At 43.1% G+C, this 24,858-nt stretch overlaps 1 protein-coding gene across 2 annotated transcripts in view; it reads left to right on the forward strand.

Moving 5' to 3' along the window:
* mgll (monoglyceride lipase) overlaps positions 1-21,987 on the forward strand; it is a 24,789-nt gene extending 2,802 nt beyond the window's left edge. For both annotated transcript variants that reach the window (XM_083974726.1, XM_083974725.1), the window contains 6 exons: positions 8,778-8,884; positions 11,915-12,051; positions 18,231-18,341; positions 18,613-18,702; positions 20,148-20,363; positions 21,798-21,987. In XM_083974726.1, the coding sequence (XP_083830852.1) occupies positions 8,778-8,884; positions 11,915-12,051; positions 18,231-18,341; positions 18,613-18,702; positions 20,148-20,363; positions 21,798-21,929 (793 nt within the window). In that variant the 3' untranslated portion in view covers positions 21,930-21,987. The remainder of the gene's footprint in view (positions 1-8,777; positions 8,885-11,914; positions 12,052-18,230; positions 18,342-18,612; positions 18,703-20,147; positions 20,364-21,797) is intronic.
* Positions 21,988-24,858: the final 2,871 nt, after the last annotated feature.

Here is a 24,858-nt window from a genome sequence, read left to right on the forward strand (position 1 = left end):
GAGGTTAAAGTCAGAGTGAAACCGTCTGTGTTGATCTGACACTCTCTCACCTGCAGCACGGTCCTGTGATGGTCCACTGTCACCTTGGTAACAGCTGTGAGAAGGACCAGGACCTGGTCTCAGTCTGGTCTCACTGAGACAAACACCGACTCATTTGTCTGAAACATCAGTCACCTTAGGCCTGAAGCTGGGTCACCATGGTAACAACCACTGACACCTGCAGCTCCAACATCAACAAATTGGAAACAGGTGTGACAGTTTGTGATCTGTTGCTATTTTGGAGCAAAGAGATTTATTTTGGCTGTTTAGTTGGTTAAAAAAAAGTCTTAATTTACCCAGAATTCATTGCACTTCAGTCCATTCCATGGTTCTATTATAAGAACATACGGTAGGCATGTAAGTAGGCTACATATTTTCATTTATACAGTATTAGATCCATTCACAGTCAGGAGTAGAGCTGCACAATTAATCACAATCAACATCATAATACATCCAAGGTCAATGTCCAAATCACAGAAGCTGCTTTTTTTTTTGATGGTCGTGAAATGTGTCACAACAGCTACATTGTACAGCCACTTTTATCAATATAGCACCAATGCACAACAGTCATTATTTTAAGGCATTTTACAAAAAGCCACCGTAAGTGTTGCGTTGCTATGGAGATGAAAAATATTCACAAGATGGGACATGTAAGTTTGGTATACGAACCAACAAAACACATGAATTTTATATTTTTAAAGTGAAAATGAAGCCAAAATGACTGGAATCTGAATGTATGTCCATATAATCACAATATGATGCTTTAGTTTACACATGTGGTGCAGCTCTATTTAGATCTAATTCAGACCCACGGACTGGACTGGAGAATACGAGTGGAGTCTGTGAAGTTGTTTTTCTTTTCATGTTGAAATCCCTCCAGACTCAGGCTGGTGAATATGTGGTGCACACATGTATGCTCACACTTGTTCACTCTGCTTCTGCCTGATGAACAACACCAGTTCATCTGATCCCGAATCAGCCAGCGCTCTGACTGACGGAGGTGATGTCTCTATTGTCTCAGTCTGAAGCAGCCGATCACTGACCAGCTGAGTTCACAGCGATGGGGTCTCAGCGGGCAGAGCCTCTGACTGACATAGCTGTCACTCAGCCATGAAGCGTATGATGGTGAGAGAACGGAAAGACTGAGACGTGACAGGGATCACACAACATCTGGAGCCAGATGTTAGCGACCAGAGATGGAGCAGAACGCGATGCTGCTCCACTATGGCAAATATCACCATAGCGATTATTTAACACCATTACTCATTTATCGTGAAACAGCTGCATTTATAAAAACCAAAAAGAAATAAACATAAGTAAATAAACAGCATCTACTCTTCTCTGGTGCTACAAGTTAAAGACGCCAGAGTGAAGCAGGCAACGGGGCATGCTCGCGACAGAATGAATGATTCACTTATTGTATCATCTTGTTTTAATTATTGTTGGAAGCCACAGTCATGGTGAAATAAACTGAGATCTGTGTTCGCACCATGCTCACTGCGTCAACCAGGAGCTCACCGCTGTGAATGGGGAACAGCATAAACCAGTAAACCAGTGTAAATGGTTCCTGGTTCCTCTGGTTTGTGTCTGTATTGAGCGGTGAGAGCTGAATGAGTGGGGGCTGAAAATAGCTGCAGCTCTGTAACAGTTTCAGGTTGACTTATATAAGAGCCACTGAGTGGAGGCCGGTGCCTGAGCAGGATGCTGCAGCTACAGCAGCGCAGCAGCAAGCAGAGGGGGGTCGTGGGTTTGAGGCTCAGTTCAGGGTCTGTGGCCAGAAACTGCAGTCACATTAAAACTGTGAATGTGAGTAGATCCACACTGAGACGTTCACAGTCAAACCAAGACTTGTGAAAACCTGCAGCTCCTGCAGACTCAGCTGTGGTCGGTTTACTGCAGCTTTTACAGGGAAACAACATCCATCACACTGCGGGATGGGGATCTGAGGTGTGATAACTGAAAGCAGAGCTGAACATCCCTGAGTGGATTTCAGATCAGCCTGTTTCTGAGACTCTATTCAACACACACACTTCCTGTTTCAACACAACGTTTAGTGTTTCACAATAAAAGCCCTCACAGCTGCACCCGCTCACTGCACTCAGAACAGTAATGAAACACAATGTGGGAAAGTCTCTTAAAGCAGAAGTAAGCGATATTTTTGTGTTAATATAAGTCTTAAATAGTTATTTCTTCCGACAGCAATCACTTACATAGAGTGTTTGGACCGAAACATGGGTCTGTCAGTCACTCTGCTCTGATGTAAGCCGAGGAGAAAACTTCTTGTATACTTCCTTGTATCCTACAGGCTTTATCCAATGAGGAGAGAGAACGGCATGAATGGCTGTGTGTGCAGCCAAGGGATGCGCGTGAATGTGGTGACGTAGGGACGAGGACCAATAGATCCATGACGAGGGCGGGGACTGCTAACTCCATCGGCTGACAAGAAGTTAGCCAAAACTACCGGATCGCTTACTTCTGCTTTAACTTTCATTTGTGTGATGAGAGCAGTTTCATATCAGCAGCTCTGATGACAGAGGAGGGAGGGTATTGATAATGATGATGAGGATGATGATGAGGATGATGATGAGGATGACGATGGATTGGTTGGTTGTCGTGGTGTTTGGTCTGTGCAGTAGAATCAGATGAAAAAATAGCAGCTTCTTCTCTGTTCTCCTCATAAATTACCCATCAGCCACCCTGCTCTATTTAGTTACCTTTCCTCTTGATATTCAGTGACAGGTGAATGATAAACTAAGCAGGTGAGTTAAACTGTAGCCACACAGTGTTTCACCTGCCCTCATGTTGAAATAACAGGAACAGTTTAATAATGTCAGCAAGGCCGATGTGTAAACTTAGAGTGACATTTATACTGACAAATACTGAAATGCACTGACATATGACACACACGGTTAAATACTGACACACTGACATATAGTGACACACTCAGAGTATCACAGCTGTGATAGTGATGTCTGTTGTGAGTCTGTTCTCGTCGGATGTAAGCTGTTTGGACTCTTGAGATTCTTCCTCTGCTGCACCGTGGCTGCTGATTGGATGTTACTGTCTAGTGCCTGTATCCGCAAAACCTAAAGGAAATACAAAAATTTGCCTTAATATATTAGTCAAATATCATATATTTAGGTTTTCAGACATCTCACTGACTTTAACTAAAATGTTTGTTAGATGAATGGTTGAGTATAAGATGTGGTCAAAGGTCACTGGGTCTTGAAAAGAAGAGGTTGAACTGATAATGCTGTTAATACAGATGTTAGGCTCTGACTGTGGCCTGGGGCTGCGCAGCCTCCCCCCTGTTGTTCTCTCAGCTACATCATGTTGTTGCACCAGATCTACAAGCAGAGGTAAGGCCAGGGTAACCCAGAGAAGATTAAAATCCATACTTGTGGTTCTGCTGGTTGCATTAGTGTGTTTTGGGCCTTTTTACTTGCAAATCTTTTATTGCACTTATTTGCATTAACTATGAGTTCATGAGCTCTGTTTGACTTCACTGCTCTGCTGGACTGTGTGCCATGTCTTAGTGTATGTATGTGTGTTGAGTTTTTGAAAATAACTCATCTGTAGAGATTTTCTCCTTGAAAATTATTCAAATATTATAACGATGCATTTCTCCAATGGACTCAGGATGTCAGGAGGGAGAGATGAGCCACTGGAGATGCTTTAATGTCTGGCCGTGAAGCGATTGAGGGAAAACCTATAGAGCCTTTACCAGCCAAAAAAAAAAAAAATCCAACTCGACCTGACCCATTAATGGCCACTAATCAGATAACAACTTTTTCCTGCTCCAAAGTATCGTTATTCTATCAGCCTTTAGAAATCCGCTATCGGTTGACCTCACCTAAAAAGCCTTTTCGCTGGAATCAGGAAGTAGGTGAAGGGTGCGAGGGAGGAGGGGGCTGGCCTCATCAATGATTGACAGCTCTTCCAACTGGGTCTTGAACCCTCATGGAGACCTGCGTTCCAGCATGCACTGCACAGCCGGCATGTCTACATAGAGAACATGTCACTGATCTTTGTTATGACGCACACACACACACACTGCTGCTGTTAGTCGCCCTGTGTTACAGTCGTTGCCTTTGTCTTTTACCTTGTAAGTTATTTTAGTCCATAAAGTCTTATGGCCACATGTATTTCCATAGAGAGTAGATGTTTCCAGCGGCAATCATTTACTGCCATTTAATATGAGGAGTCAGTTTTCAATTTTCATTCCATTGAGATTGATATTGACCATCAGGTTATTCAAATTATTATGATTTACATTCATTTGATTCCTGCTGCTCTGCACATGTATTAAGTATGAGGATGGATTTAATGTGATTCATGATGTCTTTCAGAAAAGATAATGTTTCAATGGTGAAGAGATAAATACAGTTATAATAAAATATAACTGTGTAGATTCAGCAGTTACCAGTGGAGCCATTAGAAGAGTCCTGACATAAACCCTCTCTGCACAGTTTTATACTATCTGCTTCATGCAGCGCTCTACAAGCTGTTTCGAATGATTCAAGAACTTTGCATATCCCTCAGGTAGTTAACATGTCATGTAAATCAATAGGGCTGCACTGTATTATTGAGCTTTACACTTTGTTTGTTGCTCTGAAGTTAAAACATAAGGACACAAGAGTAAACTGTTTAAACTAGCCTGAAGCTCTTTTCATATTCATATTCTCTGGAGTGTAAACCTCCTGCTGCTGTCTGCCTCCACACACTCATTTCCTGCCTTTTGTCTGTCATACGAACACACACACACACACACACACACACACACACACACACACACACACACACACACACACACACACACACACACACACACACACACACACACACACTCCCTCTCTCTCTCCCTCTTCCTCAGTTCTGGCTCTGTCACACTTCCTCACTCTCTCAGGCTCCATCTTGTTTTCTGTCACTTATTGGTCTCCATGTTGTTTTGCTCCTCTTGTGGGAGAGAATTCACAGTCTGACACAGCAGTGGCTTGGACGAACATCCATGCTTCATCTCAGGGTGTTATAATACTCAGCAGGTTTAGCAGTAGGGTTAGCAGCTCCAGTTCTAAGCTTGGAGATGGATGATGAGAGCTGGAGACCAGTGATCACCTGTGTTACTGCAGAGGCCTGGATAAGAGACAGTTTGTGTAGTTACTAAGCTATGTCAGTAGCAGAGCTTGTTAGAGCTCACTTTACTCAGAATATGTGTTTGTACTGTTGACTGGTCTTTTAGGCTCACTTAAGAAAATGGAGGATGTACAGTAGGACATGGAGACACGAAGATCAAAGGAACAACAGCTTCCTCCATGCTGGACTCTTGGTGCCTCGTCTCCTCTGTCTCAGTTTGACTCTGGTCTCTTGTCCTCTAATTTTTGCTTCTATATTTCTATACTGAACACTCTCACCCATAACTACACGTCCACTGAGGGTGTGTTTACCAGCGCTTATGTGGTCACCCACCCACATACATGTATGGTCACACACACACACACACACCCCTAATTTAGCACCACATCCTTTGGGAGGCTTTTCATAGAGAGCTCAGCAATTTGTGGTCATTTCTCCTATAGACCCACTTATACACACACATGCATACGCGCACACAAACACTCACTCACTAACTCACACACAGTCTAAGTCCATTAATCAGATTAACAGAGGAGTTCTGTCTCATCCTCTTTCTCCTCTCAAGTCTGGACACTGCACAGTGATTACAGTATGTGAGGTTTATATGAGGCTGCACCAGTCAACACTGATCAATAGCTTCACATTTAAAATACTGAACTAGGAACAGTGGGATGTCTGACCCGGCCGACTCTCACTGATCTTAGCATAGTTTTTTTCTAACATCGTGTTGGCAGCTACAGCTCATTAACAACACTGACTGTGCTGCTGTGTGTCTGATGGGATCACATGACCGGCTAGCGCATTAGCAAACGTTGTAATCAAAAGCTAATGAGGCTCTGCGGCCCCAGAGGTTACATTTTTTTTATTTTTTTCACTTGCATGGATTATGTCTGTTAACCTGTGATTCAGGTGAAGCTGTGAAAAGTGATAGGAAACTCAGACTTTCTTGTCCTGTGTGGATGTTGTTGTTGTGTCGGTGTGGTGATGATTCACGTCACAGTCTGAGCGGTGAGAGTCTGAACCACCTTCATCAGTCAGTCAGCAGCTTTAAGAGGATCAGAGTGTGGCTTTGTTTGAGCCTGTGTCTCTTTAGAGAAGCTCAGAGCTCATTGTTTTAGTAAGGCTGAGAGAGGCCATGTTGGTCCACCACTGACAGTGTGGGAGACCAGAGGGTATGTAGTTCCCACAGAGACCAGAGACATTACAAACAATGATAATCAATACACCTGCAACCAGGCAGGCACTAATCAATAAACCTGTAAATATGTAATATGCTATTTATATGTCTACAAGTATGTCTGAGCGATCAGATCTCTGAATGTGTATTGAGTGCGACAGGTGTCAACACCAGTATGTCGCAGCCTGTTGTGTTGCTGCTGAATGGACCAAGAGTGTGAATGAACTCAGACATCTATGGAAACCGATGAAATGATTCAGAGATTAGCTCTGAGAGAAATTTAACGCTAACTGTCAGGAGGGTCTGACTTTACTTCTCTGCTGTCAACACATATTTAACTTCATTAGATTGTGTCTTTCTACTAAGAGAGAGAGAGAGAGAGGACATATGTGAGCAGGGAGGTGTAGAGAACAGAGGACATCTCATCACTTTACAGTCGACTCCACTATGAACCCAGATTAGCCCCATTAAACCCCCCTCCCACCCAGTGGGAAGAACATCATGTCCTCACAAAGACACTCATTCACACACACACACACACACACACACACACACACACACACACACACACACACACACACACACACACACACACACACACACACACACACACACACACACACAGAACCAACAAGTGCAGAGGAAGTCTCAGCCTGGGGGCTGGGGGGTGTTGAGGCCTCTGAAGGGAGGAGAGAGCAGTGTGATTTACTAATGAAGCCTGATGAAAAGACGCTCCATTAACGGACAGTTCCAGGCAAATTCAACCTGGGGCTATAGTTTCCTAACATTTTAGGTCTAAAAGAATGAATCTGAAATTTTTCTTTTCAATCGCTCCTCTTCTACATCTCTTGACGGCTCGGAGGCACAACGTTTTCGTTGCAGTAAGAGTAAATCTGGCCATTGTTTATTCTACCTGTAAAGATACTGAGCGCATCAACTTGACTCTCGCGCGAGACTTTGTATTGCAGCTCCGTTTACAAACATGTCGACTTTCTTGAAGTGAACAAACCCCTCAGTGTATGTTTGAATAGCCCTCTGACGTTGTCTGTCAAAAAGTAATTGCGGTTTTGTGGGATCTAAATAGCCTAAACAGCCTAAGATCCATCCGCTCCCATTATGCGCTGCTGTGACGATGCGGGGACAGACAGAACGACTGCATAACAGGAGCAATTGAAGAGAAAACCTTCAGGTTCCTTCTTTTGGACCTAAATTATTAAGAAACTATAGCCCCAGGTTGAATTTGGAATTGTCCTTTAATATCAGCTTCACTAACATGAAACACATGGAGGTTCCTGTTGATGAGTCAGTTGAAGTGGATCATGTTGCATCAGTAAACTGTTTGGCCTCAGCGTATCAGTTTGTTTCTTTTAGTTATAAACCACTTTTAGTTTGAGTCAGTGATCCAGCTGCTGTTTGGTTATTGTTGTTGTATCTCACTCAGTCTCAGTCTGGATCTTTGTTTAAACACATTGAGGGAGTGAGGTGGCTGGAGCTGTTCTCTGTGTATTCATGGGTCACACCTGGTTTTACTGGATTCCCTCAGTCCGGGGGTGGAGGCGATGAGACAGAGAGATGGACAGATGAGTGATGTCGCTCATAACACTGTTTCATCATCATGCTGTTATCTCCATCTCACACATCAAGACACATGTAGTACAGAATGTACAGTGTGTATATATTCATAATAGTGGAGCAGCGCTTAGCACCCACGCCTCTCAGCAAGAAGGTTCTGGGCTCAATTCCCGGTCTAGGTGGAGTTAGCATGTTCTCCCTGTGTCTAGGTGGGTTCTGTCCGGGTCCTCTAGTTTCCTCCCACAGATTGAGAGTGTGTGCGTTGTTCATCTCTACATGTCAGCCCTGAGATATTCAAATTCAAATTCAGAGAACTTTATTTTAACGTTAAGAACTTCATCTGTAGAGAGCGACAGTGCATTTAATCAAAATAAATACAAATAGAAATGTTAAAATGTTGAAAATACAAAAACAAATGTTACAAGAGAGAAACACACACACACACACACACACACACACACACACACACACACACACACACACACACACACACACACACACACACACTTACTGTAGTCCAAGCATACACAAACCAGGTCAGATCAGCTGTTCAATAATCTGATAGATGAAGGTACAAAACTAGTCATAGCTCTCTTGGTTGGATAGACTGCCAACCTGTATCCACCTTGTATGGATAAGTGGTACAGACATTGGTTGGATGTTCAGCAGGAATGAGCAAACTTCTGTGTCGGTCTGTGAGTTGTTTCATTGAAACAGCTCAGGACTTCATCAGCTGATCGAGAAAATGTGACAGCCCCATACACAGAAATGCAAACACAAGCTGTTTATAGAGAGTAGAGTCTGTGTGTATGAATAGACTTGGATACACTTCACAGCCTCTCTCTTTCTCTCGCAGGGCTCTGGTGTTCGTGGCCCATGGAGCTGGAGAGCACAGTGGACCGTACGATGAAGTCGCTCAGAGACTGAAGGAGCTGTCACTGCTGGTGTTTGCACATGACCACCGTGAGTCACACACACACACACATACACACATAAACACAAACACAAACTGCACATTACTACAGTACAGTCATCCATACATTGACATTTACGTGACAGGCAGGTGATGGTCCTGTGGTTTGTTATTGTCAAGTCAGTGTCACACAGAGGTCCAGTTCCTGTCATCACAGAATCATTTTACATCAAACAGGTTGTGTAACTTGTGGGTTTGGGACATTTGATTTCACATGTTTACTTCTTTCACTTCCTGTTTGTAAACAGAATAATAACATTGCTCAGATCTGAGTTAATGACCTCTTATCTCTGAGCTAACTGCTGGTCTCAGACCTGTCGACTCTGTAGGAAAATGAACTGATGATGTTTATAAAAGCTACAAACATGTGACTAAGAACAGAGGAAGAGAAATTAACTGAGGGGACACAAACTGAAGCTGGACACTAATCAGAGACTGTGTCTTTGTACCGTACTGGTGTGAGGTCATGTGACTGTGCTGCAACAGAGAGAGAGAGAGAGAGAGAGAGTCAGCCAGCTGTATATGGAAACATTCAGAGGTGACAGTGAATGAAAGGACAGGATGAAAGTTTTCACTCACAGCAGCTCACAATGTTAATGGAAAATACTGCGGGCACACACACACACACACACACACACACACAGAGCCTGTGTGCAGACTGCAGGCCTCTCTGCTCTTTACCAGTCCATATTATTTATGTGAATCATTTGTGTGTGTGAATGTCCCATAGCAGGCCAGACACTTCATTATCAGGCAGTGGTGAAATATTTTACTTGAGTGTAACGAGACACAAGCATGAAGCTCCTGCACATACACACAGTGAATAACGAGTTTTATATTTAACTAGATAAATTCAGGCTCCAGAGTGATGATTGGTTGAGCTGCTGTGACTGGATCAACTTTTATTTACCCGGAGTCTGTGTGTAGCAATGACATGTTTTTATTACTATCACACCAACACATTATGAAATATCTTCATTTGAAACGATGAAATTGACATGTTATCACATTTCATCCAGTACGGAGACAGTCAGCCACTTAAAGGGATAGTTCACCCAAAATTCAAATTTCACTCATTATCTACTCACCCTCATGTCAACTAATAGCTGTGAGAATTTTCAGAGTCCTCCGTTCCTTCTCTGAGTTACGGGGGGGTCTGCGCAGCAGTATTTGTCCATATAATGGTTGTGAATGGACACCACGTTTCTTCGTCCAAAAAGACACACCAAAAAACATCCAAATACCTCCATACTGCTCGTCTGTAATGTCCCTCTTGTATTGAAGCCCCGACATGAGAAATTGTTCCGAAAAAAATTAGATAAGTCTATATTTTAAGCTTGTTTGTAGCGGAAGCTCCCAGTGTCTCAGTTCACTGCTCTGCCTGTGTAAGTGCAAATCTCACGTGATTTGCACTGACCGGCGGAACAATTTCTCATGTCGGGGCTTCAATACAAGAGGGACATTACAGACGAGCAGTATGGAGGTATTTGGATGTTTTTTGGTGTGTCTTTTTGGACGAAGAAACGTGGTGTCCATTCACAACCATTATATGGACAAATACTGCTGCGCAGACCCCCCCGTAACTCAGAGAAGGAACGGAGGACTCTGAAAATTCTCACAGCTCTTAGTTGACATGAGGGTGAGTAGATAATGAGTGAAATTTGAATTTTGGGTGAACTATCCCTTTAAAGGGACAATGAGGAGTTTTGGAAAGCGAAGTGTTTTCACACTACATTTCCCATGAGCCTCTGCGCGCACAGTGAAATTCTTGGACCGGCGCAAGACGGGCGAAAGCAAAAAGAATGTTTTCAAATCAAGAATGAAAGTCGGAGGTTCAAAGACGACCAGATACCGTCATAGTTACGGCGATTCGGCGGCGTTATTCCCATGACCCGCCGGGCAGCGTCCACAAAACCGAAAGTAGGAAATGCTGGGCGAACCAACCACTAAATAGTAATAAGAAAATAACTATAAAGACAAAACAATATATTTATCGAAAATAAACCCATCAAGTGTGGGTAACGTAGATTCATCCACATTAATATGAGACTTTTTTGTAACCAAATACAAACTCCTTGTTGTCCCTTTAGACAACTGACAATTAATTTATCAATCAATAAATAAAGTCATTAATCAAAGAAAATTATTTTCTGGTTTCAGTTTTTCAAATGTGAAGATTAGATTATTCAGTATAATCTAGGATGTATAACATAATATGTAGGATTTTAAACATTGTAACACACATTATCTAACGTAATGACTCCATTATATTTTGTTAAAATATTTATAGGTGTTCTTAAATGTCACCTTCAGGAAACGTCAGTGGGACGAACTTATTGATCAGTTCATCAACAAATAATCAAGTGATCAATGTTATTGAATGTTACTCTGTTTTCTCACTGTTACAAGGTCGTGACTCTATCGCCACTAAAATCAGTTATGCATCATTTTCTAGTGTGTGTGTGTGTGTGTGTGATAACGGTGGAGTGTGTTGTAATTGATCCTATGTGGGAGGGGCTCTTCATTAGTCCCCTCTGTTGTGATTGGTTATTGATCTCCACACTGTGCTGATCACATAAGTATTGAATGGACACAGAGAAAATTCTGCATTCAATATACTGACACACACACACACACACACACACTTGGTGTGTGAATGTTGGTACAGTGGTCGCTGTGGCAACCAGCCTCACCTCTCAGCCACTGCTGCTGAGAGCTGGAGGGAAATGTGTTTGTGTGTGTGTGAATGCACATACATATTCATATATGTTTCCTCTTCCTCTCGTCTTCTCAGTCATCTCACTTTTCACTTCCCTCTTCACTCGTCCTCTTCTCTCTCCGTCATGTCTCTCCTCTTCCTCATACTTATCCAGACTACACATACATACGCATAGCCTACATACTTAACTTTTCACCCTCTCACAAAACACACACACACACACACACACACACTCATCATATTGCTTTCATCCTTGTGTTTCTTTAACCGTTAATTGTTTTGTTGTTTGTTACCCCCTCAGTGGGTCATGGTCAGAGTGAAGGCGACAGGATGAACATCAAAGATTTTCAACTTTACATTAGAGATTCTCTGCAGCACATCGATCTGATGAGGTCACGTCACCCCGACCTGCCTGTCTTCATCGTGGGCCACTCTATGGTAGGATCATTTACTTCATTCTCCTCAGGGGATCATAAAGTGTGTGTGTGTGTGTGTGTGTGTGTGTGTGTGTGTGTGTGTGTGTGTGTGTGTGTGTGTGTGTGTGTGTGTGTGTGTTATTCTCGCTCTTCTCTGGTTTGTCTGTTTTGTTTGGTGTGATATTACATAACACTCTGAGTTCCTGGTACAATGAGCCACACACACACACACACACATGCTTTGTGCTTAGATTAATCAGCAGAGCAAGAATAATCAAGCAGGTTAGGAACACCCGAGCACTATGCTCTTACTGTAGTTTGATTGGCAGCAGGTTCACTGTGATGGACAAACTGTCTTCAGCTCAAATAGCTTCTGCCTTTGACCCAGTGACATAGATCAAGCTCCAGTCTGGGGTTCATCGACCTCAAGGACGACAAGTCAGAGGAGCAGACGTGTTCTCATGTCCTCTTACAGTAACATGTTCCAGTAGACGTGTTTTCCAGCTCACTGTTTGACTGTTTTGTTAAGTAAAGAAGATTTTATCTAACTGTGTCATTGACACAGTTTGAGTTTAACACAGAATGTACAACAAGTATATTTCATAAATGACTAATTTCCCATGAGCCTCTCTGTCGCCACCTCAGGGTTTGTGTGTGTGTGTGTGTGTGTGTGTGTGTGTGTGTTGTGTAAATGTGTCACAGTCTGACAGTGTCATCAGACAAACCTACAGGAACAGGACCTTACTGAATGAGTGGTGTATTCAGCTCCTCACACCCTCACTGTGCACTAAGACACACACTGATTTTAAGAAAGCAGTGAGGAGTTAAATAACAAATGATCACTATGTGTTTAAATTAGTGTGCCAACCTCTGACCCATTACCCCTTACCTTACCCCTGACCTGTGACCTCTGTGGAGGATCAAGCTGCTCAGATTTTGTATTAATGTTTTCATGTCGAGGTCACACACCTCGACACCACAGATTCACTGTTACAGTGAGAAACACTGAACAAACACCTTTTACCTGTCACAGCCGCCATGTTACCTGTCACAGCAGCCATGTTGGACTCAACAGGAAACAGATTCATAACAGATTTGACCTGATGGAAACAAGATCTTCATAGTTTAATAATGTAAATATAAAACTGTGTGTGCACAGTTTAGGATTAGAGCGATCATCTCATGCCAAAAACATGAATGTTGTAGAGACAATTCAGTGTTTAACATAAAGGTTTTTTAACCGTGTGTTAGTTAGTATGCTGTTGATAATATTGACAGGATTTTCTGCACCTTTTTACTGTGTCTGTTAAACACTGCACTGCCCTCAGCCCACCACGTCTCCTCTGTCACTCGTCCTGTCACAGGCTTTAAACAGCACCTCCTGAAGTGTCTGTGCTGTGTGAGGACTTAGGCTGCGTTCACAACAGGCACAATTCAGTGTAAATCTCACTGAATCAGATGTAGGCATTTCCCCCTTCTCTTTCCTACACAGTTCGTGTCCCACCCTCCATTTGTTTTGCTTTAGGCCTCACCCCTCCTCCTCTTCCTATGAAATTCAGTCCAAAGTAAATGTTGTGTTTCTCAGCATCCTGTGAGTATACGCAGGGCGGAGCCTCAGGGACAATGTGAACCACCTGTGGATCCACAGGAAGTGAGGATGTCCTGAGGAGGCAGAACTTCAGTCGTCTCACTGTCTCGTCTAGTTTCCTCCGATTCGTCTCTGCTGAGGTGGAGTCAGAGATGTCAAAGCTTCATCACTGTCTCTGTTTGGGTCATCCTCAGTGCCAGAGTTTATGTAACAGTTATCGCTCATGATGTCCTCCCGACAGAGTAACACTGTCCTCTGGGGTTAAAATGACCCCAACTGTTTGATTGCTAAAAAGCATGAAACATAACATTATCACACAAATTTATGTTTAATCTTTTTATTCAACTTCAGACCAACCTATTAATACTATTTTCACACTTTTTTTGTAATTCATACCTCATTTATATGAAATAATACCTATTTTTTTAGTTTCACAAAACAGAAAATCTGAATAATTTAAAATATAGTAAAGATCAAAGGAAAATAAATTGATGGATTAACAGACACTGGCATATGACAAACTTCCATCAGGATTTTTTTAACCCTAGTAGTAACAGTAACATCCATTGTCCTCTGGGGTCAAAATTACCCCAACTGGTTTGAAGGCTAAAAAGCACAAAACATAACATTATCACCATTGTTAACCCTCCCCGGAGGTGAAAGTTAACCTTAAACATGTGAATTCATCTACTTTAATCTATTTGTTAACATTGTAAAAACACTGCGACTGTCTTTTGCTGCTGACTCTTGGATACATAACAAACTTCCATTCATTCCAGTCAAAGCGATTGATGCGGAGTGATAGCCTATGCTGTGATAAGGCTTTAGAATAGTAGCCATAGCTTATTATACCACGGTTAACAACCAATCAGATCGCCGGATTTCACCTTTCCGTTTTACAATATTTCATATAAATGAGGTATGAATTACAAAAAAAGGGTGAAATTAGTATTAATAGGCTGGTCTGAAGTTGAATAAAAAGATGAAACATAAATTTGTGTGACAATGTTATGTTTTGTGCTTTTTTTTAGTAACACCCTTTTTAGTAACACCCTTTGTCCTCTGGGGTCATTTTGACCATTTTGACCCCAGAGGACAAAATTCAATAAAACACCCACAATTCAACCAAATGACTTCCAATTTATTTTTATTATTAATACCATAGTATTGAACAACCTCCGTTATATTCAGGCCATTTGAGGAAAAAACAAGCAAATTATGAAGGAAAGAATTTTCGTTTGGGGTCAAAATGACCCCAAGTAACTTCTTTCCTGAAAGAAAAAATAAATATTTGCAGCCAGCCTTGTGTCTTTTAACAATAGAGTCAGTGTCAGAACAGGACGTTTACAGTTCTTTCCCGTCCCTACAGGGAATAGCAAATATCTCAAAGCAGGTCAGTGAAGTAAACAGGCTTCTTGTATAATCAACAGCAGTGGAGTGTGAAGTGTGTGCCAGATTCAAAGTGCTTTTTCGTCGCCATCTCTTTATCTGCACTGGTGTCTTTCTTTGAGCAGTGATTGGTTGGACATTGAATGTCAGTCATTGCAGTGATGTGAGCGGTGGATGACCTTCTTTGTCTCTTTTCAATCATGCAACCTGCTCACACCGGGGACACTGCGGTTGTTGCGCTGCATTTGCACATGAAGAGAGGCCCCGCAGTGCAACATGAAGCCCTATGCACAGTGCAAATTCTGCATTTAGGGAGGGGCAGGCCCAAAAACTGCTGTTTTTTCAATTCTCATTTTCATATTTTTATGAATCAGTGAAATTTCTATTGTGACGTTCACTGACTTCACGTCATCACTGACTAATTGAACGAAACTGCCCAGTCAGAGCTGCAGCCATCTTATCTTCAGGTCATTTGTCCCCTCATCAGTGATACCTCAACTGAACTTCACTCACTTGGAGAACTGAGTAGATTGAGGTGCCTAAAGGCCAAAGGTCAAGGTCAATGTGAGTTACATAACACAGGTCTTACCTGTTACTGAATAAACAAGAAATAACTGAAACTAGTTGATGTGGCGGAGGGATACATCCATAAGAGGAGACTCCTCAGTGATGTGACCACAGTCTGGTTCTTATCACATTAATGTATGTACAGATGTTTTCATGATGACGACTGTTCGGTTCATATAATGTGAGAGATTCTCCTCAGGCTTCAGTCACTGTGAACAACAGGAGCATTCATCCACTTCAAGGGCCTCTCTGTTCATACTGTGTGTGTGTGTGTGTGTGTGTGTGTGTGTGTGTGTGTGTGTGTGTGTGTGTGTGTGTGTGTGTGTGTGTGTGTGTGTGTGTGTGTGTGTGTGTGTGTGTGTGTGTGTGTGTGTGTGTGTGTGTGTGTGTGTGTGTGTGTGTGTTCTCTTGTGTCTTTAGAAAGTGAAATTTTCTGGTGGGAAGTTTTTTGTCTCCTGCAGCCTTATGAATATTCAACCACTGTCAAAGAAACTTACACAAAATTGAGGCCAATTAGGAGTTTGTGTGAGTGTGTGTATTACTGAGGATCGTTGCTCCTCCAGTCAGAGGAGGCGTGGCTTTGTGCCGCCATCGGCTGCAGCTCCATTCTGAGCTGTGTGTGTGTGTGTGTGTGTGTGTGTGTGTGTGTGTGTGTGTGTGTGTGTGTGTGTGTGTGTGTGTGTGTGTGTGTGTGTGTGTGTGTGTGTGTGTGTGTGTTCACTGTTCAATGCAGCAGCAGCAGAACGGGGTGGAAACTCTCTCAGTCTAAACAAAGAACAGTTTGTTTCATGTTGGTCTCGACCTTTGAGTTGTTTCCCACTGATGCAGGTTCAGAACCTCTCACACACTTAACTGACCTTCACCCACTCTCTCTCTCCCATTCTCTCTCCCTCTCTCTCTCTTACACTCACTTGCTCTTTCTATCATTCATTTTTTTTATTCTGGTTGATTCTCTGTTGTCTCCTCTCACTGCTTCAACCCCTGCAGAGAATCAAACTAATTTGACCCGATTTGACCTTTGACCTTGTTTTTGGTATTGCCTCAGTTCTGTGACTGTAGCAGCAGAGACTCAGAGCTGCAGCGTCACCAAGGCCATAGTCACTCAGCTTCACAGAACAGATCACAGTTCTCAGCAACAGATCCCGACCTAATTTGACCCTGAATCACCAGATTCAGTGTGAATCACCTCAGTTCTACCGACAGACAAACACGATGATAATTGCAAACATAAGTTGGAGCCGTCAAGTGATGCTGTGGTAGCGTGACAGCAGAAACAGATCTTGGCACAGTTTCTCATGTGGATCTGTTGAGATCAGTTTGTGGAGAAACACGTTGTTTTATTCTCAGTCACTTTAAACCGGAATCTGATTCATGCGGTCACATCACATCACAAGATGTTTTTTGGACATTTCTGCCTTAAATTGACGGAACAGTCGAAAGAGACAGGAAAGAGACTCAGGGGATGACATGCAGTAGGAGATCAGCACAGTCGGGAATCGATCAGGTGATAACGGCATTGGGCATTGCCAACATCTGACGTGTTCACACGATTGATGTCAAATTATCTATTTATACTTACTATACTTACTGTACTACACATGAATGAAATGGTGCATGAGTTCATTGTTCAAAGTGTTTTATTATTTATTACCACGTCGATCTGGGCCCCATTTCAGGAAGCAGGCTCAACAAACTCTGAGTTATAGGCTACTTTTAAAAAGCTGCTGTCGGTGAAGTGGCGAAAAATAAACATAAAATCTGCTCCAATGATGATGATGATGAATTACAGCCTATCCACGATGTGTGGTGAAACAGCTCTATCTTTCATAGAGATAATAAATCCTCCAACAGGCTCTACTGCAATGATCCGCTCTTCAACAGCCTTTAAAGGTACAATATGTAAGAAATCTAAAGCAACTGGCCGTAAAATCCTCCTAATATGTCACAGAGACTCAGGAATGATGTTCATATAACATGACGAACTCACCAACAACAATAGTACAGCCAGAGTATTCGCATTAAAAATCTTTTTTGCAGACTGCAAACCATGTTTATGTTTTGAATTTACGTGTTGGCATGTTGCGCCACCTAGCCCTCTCTCCCAGTCAGGGCGGCGTCAGTGGCATTTCAGCCTCCGGTCTGCTTCCACTGAGCTGCCGCTACGGCTGGGAGAAAAAACGAGATTGCTGTTTTGAATTTGACTGCAGTAACCGTTTTTGGCCACATTCTTACATATGGCACCTTTAAATAAGTTTCACTTCCAAGTCGTCCACGACTTCATTCACTAAATGACACAATGTCTCTGCTTCTTGCTCCACGCTCAGCGGGCATCAACCTCAGGTTGAGATGGATCAAACCTGCTTCACAGCACATGTTGCCATAGCGAATTACTCAGCACGAGTTTCCCTCATCTCAGGCTGGTAACATACTTCCACTTAGAGTTTCCACTAATCCCACTTTCTGAAACAGGGCCCTGAACTCTGACCCTGGCCTCCACATGATGTTCACATGACTTAACTGTGACCTTAGCATGATGTTAACATGTGATGTGGCACCTTTTGAGAATCTCAACCCTCAAACATGAGACATGGTTCTCCTTGTTAGTTTTACTCTAACAGATGAATCTGAGAGTGAATTTTCTCTCCTCCTTCCTGCAGGGCGGCGCCATCTCCATCCTGACGGCCTGTGAGAGGCCCAGCGAGTTTACTGGAGTGGTTCTGATCGCACCCATGGTCCAGATGAATCCAGACTCCGCCACACCCTTCAAGGTCTCACATCATCACTTCACTCACTCACTCCTCTCTCTCTGTCCGCTGTGTAACATTCATTCACATTGGCACCTGTATGAGCAGCACCTGATCACTGTGCCAGTCTGTCAGTGTGTGACCACACTTCAGACGTGTTTTTATAATAATAATAATAATAATAATAATAATAATAATAATAATAATAATAACAATAATAATAATATTCACAATAATAATAATAATGTTAATATTATTGCTAATGCAGGCAGGTTAACACACTGTGTTTCTTCAGGTTTTCCTGGCAAAGCTTCTGAACCACATGTTACCAAGTCTCAGTCTGGGCTCCATCGAGTCCAAGTGGGTTTCACGGGACAAGACCCAGGTGAGGGATGTGTGTGTGTGTGTGTGTTGAGCTGCATTGTTGTCTGTGATTGTGTCTGTAGAAAAAAATAGAATTTACAAGGTCTCAAGGGGAAATCTGAATGCGCCAACTTTTGTTGAACTGTCCACGATGAAAGTTGCTCCATAGATACTTTGAACATTTTCTACCCTCAAGTGTTTTGTTGTCTGGCCAAGTGGGTGTGGATGTGTGTGTGTGTGTGTGTGTGCATGTCTGTGTGGGATTCTTAGTAATTATATAAACAGGTGCATATAGTTTGTGTTGGGCAGTATCATGTTTATGTTGGATACATATTTCTGGTTTAACCCTCAGTTGAACCCCATAGGACACACACACACACACACACAGTCAGGCCTGTGCTCCATTGTATCTGTGAACATGTTGTAGTAATAAACTGTAAGAACAAGATCTCACTTCCTGCCTCTGTCAGTGGGGTCACAATAAAGAAACAGAAGAAGAATAAAGTCACTCCCTGCTCAGAGACTGCTTCTCATAACTGATGTTTCTTAACATTAAAGTTGTCAGTGTTATTCAGTTTTCTAATGACTGTGAGCGAGTGGAGAAGGTGGAATCATAGAATTATAAATAGATGTTAATTATTTGGAGAATGATATATTGTGATAGTCACAATAATCAAATGTTTCATGAAAGAAATCATAAGCAAACATAGCACGAACACAATAAACAACTGTCCAGAACAGGGAACCTTTAGTTCAGCAACAATAACGTGACTAAATAAAGAAACAACCACATTTAGACTCATTTAGACAGGGGATTGGTTCAAAACGTTTAAGGCCTTTCCTGGAAACTGCTTTAGTTGAAGGCAATCAAGAGTGGGGGCGGAGGGAGGTGGTGTCTCTGAGTTGACAGCGACATCACAGACAAAATGTGACAAGTGACGATCTGTGTGTGTGTGTGTGTGTGTGTGTGTGTGTGTGTGTGTGTGTGTGTGTGTGTGTGTGTGTGTGTGTGTGAGTGTGTGTGTGTGTGTGTGTGTGTGTGTGTGTGTGTGTGTGTGTGTGTGTGTGTGTGTGTGTGTGTGTGTGTGTGTGTGTGTGTGTGTGTGTGTGTGTGTGTGTGTGTGAGTGGGCATGGTTTCTGACTCTGGTGGTTTTCCCAGGATTTCTCTCTCCTCCTCTTTGCTGTGGTCTCTTCCATATTTGGATTCAACTTTAAGATTCACTGAGCTTGTTAGACAGAACAACCAACCACAGACATCCAGGCCACCGTACAGCTGTCTGCTGTGTAAATGTACAGTGGTTGCTATGGTAACATGAGGAGCAAGATGAGGAATGTATGTGGGATGATGAGCTATTTAAGCAAAGTTTTGTTTACTTAGTGTAAATCAAACAAAGTTGCAGGAGAATCATCAGCTACAGCGTTTTATTTTACCCATAATGCCTCTGTCCCCATGCTGTCCTGCCCAGGTGGAGGCTTATGACAACGATGGGCTGAACTTCCACGGTGGGATGCGGGTGTCGTTCGGGATGCAGCTAATGGGTGCCGCTGCTCGCATCGAGAGGGAGATCGCATCCATCAGCTGGCCCTTCCTGTTGCTGCACGGAGACGCCGACAAGCTCTGTGACATCAGAGGCTCCAAGATGATGTTTGAGAACGCCGCCAGCCCCGACAAGAGGCTCAAGGTGTGTAGAAAGACTCACCTGAGACAATGCAGTCTGACACATGAGCTGCACAACACACACAAATACACATTAGGCAACAAAAACACACACAAAAGTTTTTTTTTAGGGGACACTACAAAGCGTCAGTCCGGGATCAGGTTGTTCAATGCTTCTTGCTGCTTCACTGTTGAAGTTAGGAAGATGGAAGTGTTTAGCTGTTAGCTTAGCCCTCAGGTCCGTCACTTTGCAGTGTCCCCTGGAAACACTTCTGTTGTGCTTGTGTATTGGTGTTGTACTGTGCAGCTCAGGTATCAGCCTGTTGATGATGTTTGCTGACGTTGTTTGTGTTTTCTCTGTTAACAGTTGCAGAACTTTGACCTTCAGGGCCACCGTAGAAAATGTCAGATTTTTTTTCTTAGAGTTTACTTGGCAAGCAGAGTGAGACTGGCCCGGTGCACAGCTGGTCCCTCAGCTCAGGTCTGGCCCACATCTGGCGTGACTGAAAGTTAGGAGATTTTCTGTGCGTGTGAATTAGTTGGAGTTGTGGAAGCAGTAACTGACAATCACACCTCATGTGGGCCAGATGTGAGACAGGTTTGAGCCTGGTATCAAACAGCTGCTTCACTCTGAACATGTTTCTTTCAGTGTGAAGCTGTTTGTTGCTTCAGTTTGAGATGTTGACGCAGTGATCCAGTCAGACCCAGTATAACAGTCAACAGATGTTTGTCTCATCTGTCTCCAGGGAGATCATGAATAACACACTGTAAACTCTTCCCCCTCTGAAGAGGGATGTGAGTGTGTGAAGAAGGAAGTAATGTCACATGGTTCGTCACATGAGCAGTGAAGAGAACAAACGACAGAAGTGAAAAGTGAGAAGAGCGTCGGCCATGATTCCTCTGATCCTAACACCAACATGAGACTGTCATCTGGTCTCAGCAGAGAGTGAGGAGTCTGTCAGTTGATATATTGATCAGTCTGTTGATCAGTGGATTCGTCTTTTTCTTGTCCCTTAGTTTAAACAAGTGAAGCAGCTGCTGTTTATTCACCAGTCTGAATCATTGTAACCATCGTGTTTTATTTTGAGAATACGCTTGATTTTCACATCTGAACTGATGTTAAAAATTGGGAGAAACAGTTTCTACTGATGTTTAACATTATAATCCTCTGAACACACATGCCAGACCATTCGTCCAGACTGTTACACCACGCGCACCTGCTGACTTCATAGAGATGAGTTCTCACAGTATCTCATGTGACTTCAGAAGAAAAACAAACATGAGAACTGGCAGAGAGCCTCAGGCTTCATCAGTAAAATAATCGTATTGACACACTCGAGGATTATTTGGGAAAATAAATATTTGGACGCTCTGTTCTCCTGCCTGTGTAAACCATTAACCACTAACCACTACCGCTCCGTTGATGCACGAGTGTAACCTCATCTCTGTCTCCTGTCAGGTGTACGAGGGCGGGTACCACGCCCTCCACCACGACCTGCCGGAGGTGGCCGAGTCCGTGCTGAAGGAGGTGACGGGCTGGATCACAGAGCGACTGCCTCCCCCGACATCACCCCCACAGAAAGAGCCATAGACTCATAACCAGATCAACTGAGTCTGTGAGACACAACAATTACACAGCTACTATGCGGTAGTGTGAGGAGGAGGAGGAGGAGGAGGAGCAGAGAGACTGACATCACTGTTTACTAACCCCAACCCCTCTTTGCATCCGTCAATCAGAGTTAGATTGGATGATGGGGTCAGACACTCAGCAGCTGTTTCCCTTCAACACTTATAATCATCTGTTCATTAATTAGATTACATCATCATTGTTATTATCTGAGCTCGTTCAAACAGCTGAGGTCAAAGTGCAGTAATTATACGTGTGCTCCTCCACATGCAGGACACAGTTGTGATTTTTATGTATGTTACTGATCTCCCCCATCCTCCACACATAGGCATAAGAGGTCAGGGGTCAGTGCAGGTTGAAGCGGCTCCTCACGCTGATTCACAGGCAGCTCATATTTCAGTCAGAGCGTCTCTGTTCTGTACTGTTACCAACCTAAAACCAGCCTGAGATGTAAGATCTTTATTTTAATTTTTCAAGTTGTTTTACAGATGAAGTAAATTTTGAGACTAATCACAACTAAATATTTAATACAAAGTGATATTTTATCTATTTTCCTCTTCTCTATCACCTCCATTTACTTACTCTCAGCCCAAATAGTAATAAAAGTTGTTTTTTTTACTTAACAAAAACATTAAGAACCAAAACAAAAACACAGATAACACAGTCATCATTTGGAAGCTCAATAAGACATTAAAGGATTAAAAATAGGAAACAAACAAAACACAGATTACTACATCACCGCAGTCACAACCAGCCTCTGCTTGATTTAATTCTCCGTCATATTTCTACATGATTTTAACATCATGATTTATTTGATAACCTCCGTCCACTGTAACTCTTTATATTTCCTTAATGTCCCTGAACTGCACTCAGCACTCTGCGGGAAAGTGACCAGGTGAAGCAGCTTTGTCTCCCTCTCTGCAGGTGGCGTTCAGAGGCAGAGCACAAAGGGTCAGAGGGCCAAAAGGTCTCTCCTCTCTGTGACCTCTGACCCTTAAAGGTCACTGTTGACTACACTGCTCACAGTGATGAAAGTAAGGCAGCAGAATGAGCCCAGCAGGAGGGGACACAGTCGACCAATCTCTTTATTTAGCCACAGTAACGTGACGTTTCTACTGATGATGTCACACTGGAACCAGAGCAAAAAGGGCGACGCCCCCAAATCACTGAGGGCAGCGCCCCCACACCTAAGCAATGTCCAGTCTCTTTTGTCCACATGGTTCACATCAGATAACCAGGTTTGAATCAGAGACAGGTGTGGAGCAGAGATACTGACCGAAGTTCAGCTCAACATGTTTCACCTTAAAGGGATAGTTCACCCAAAATTCAAATTTCACTCATTATCTACTCACCCTCATGTCAACTAAGAGCTGTGAGAATTTTCAGAGTCCTCCGTTCCTTCTCTGAGTTACGGGGAGGTCCGCGCAGCAGTATTTGTCCATATAATGGTTGTGAATGGACACCACGTTTCTTCGTCCAAAAAGACACACCAAAAAACATCCAAATACCTCCATACTGCTCGTCTGTAATGTCCGTCTTGTATTGAAGCCCCGACATGAGAAATTGTTCCGAAAAAAATTAAATAAGTCTATGTTTTAAGCTTGTTTGTAGCGGAAGCTCCCAGTGTCTCAGTTCACTGCTCTGCCTGTGTAAGTGCAAATCTCACGTGATTTGCACTGACCGGCGGAACAATTTCTCATGTCGGGGCTTCAATACAAGAGGGACATTACAGACGAGCACTATGGAGGTATTTGGATGTTTTTTGGTGTGTCTTTTTGGACGAAGAAACGTGGTGTCCATTCACAACCATTATATGGACAAATACTGCTGCGCGGACCTCCCTGTAACTCAGAGAAGGAACGGAAGACTCTGAAAATTCTCACAGCTATTAGTTGACATGAGGGTGAGTAGATAATGAGTGAAATTTGAATTTTGGGTGAACTATCCCTTTAATGAGCTCAGCATCACAGCATGTCTGTGTTTGAAAACTATGGTGGCCCAGAAACTCAAAGCTGAAGAAAACACACGTAAACAGACTTAACAAACACTCACAGCACGACAAGAGAGATCCAGGGGACACAAAGAGTTATACGCACATCACAGTTTTTTTAGGAGCAGGGCAATATATAAATGCCATAGAAAAATTGTGTGTGCAAATAAAGTAGTATGGTAATCCTTTTATGGCTACCAGTGTGCTGAAGGTTAAGCCAACAGCTTACATTGCATGTTTGCAATATCTGAGTCATGTGAGAGTGACAACACCTGAGTCCATCTATTTTTTTGTGTCCCCCAGAAACACTTGTGTTGTGTGTATTTGCAGGTAGTGTGTTGTCAAGTAGGCTATTTTCTGAAGCCGACACTTTGTGCTTCAGGTCCACTGTAGTTATGAGCACATGATGTCACAGCGGCCTGAGTGAACTCTGACCTGTACAGACGCCCTGAGGTCAGCTGACAGGAAGTTTCCCACAGATCAAACGTGTTGAGGTTCGTCTGCAGCTCCTCCGTGTCTCTGCTCCCACAGAGAGCACAGCACCGTCTCCATGGTGACTTACTCACGTGTAACCACGGCAGCAGGCAGAGAGGTTCTCCAGTCCCTCTTTCATGTATAGTAACCACGGTGACCACAAGGAGACCGAGAGAATGAGGTGATTCGGTGGCTTCATGTTTACTGCTCCGTCTCTGCCTCCCTGTGTCTCTGTCAGACCGTCGCTGCCCCCGGTGGTCACTATCTGACCAGCAGCAGGTTCAGTCATAGCATAGCCATGTTGTTGTTATGTCTCCGTGGCAACCACTGTCAGGACCATGGTCAGGACACATTGTTCACACTTGGCTCAGCTGAGAGATCAACAGGTTAGGATTCAGTGGTCAAAGGTCAAAGGTCACTGTGACCTCA

Source organism: Trachurus trachurus (assembly GCF_905171665.1).
Source record: "Trachurus trachurus genome assembly, chromosome: 7".
Taxonomy (NCBI): Eukaryota; Metazoa; Chordata; class Actinopteri; order Carangiformes; family Carangidae; genus Trachurus; species Trachurus trachurus.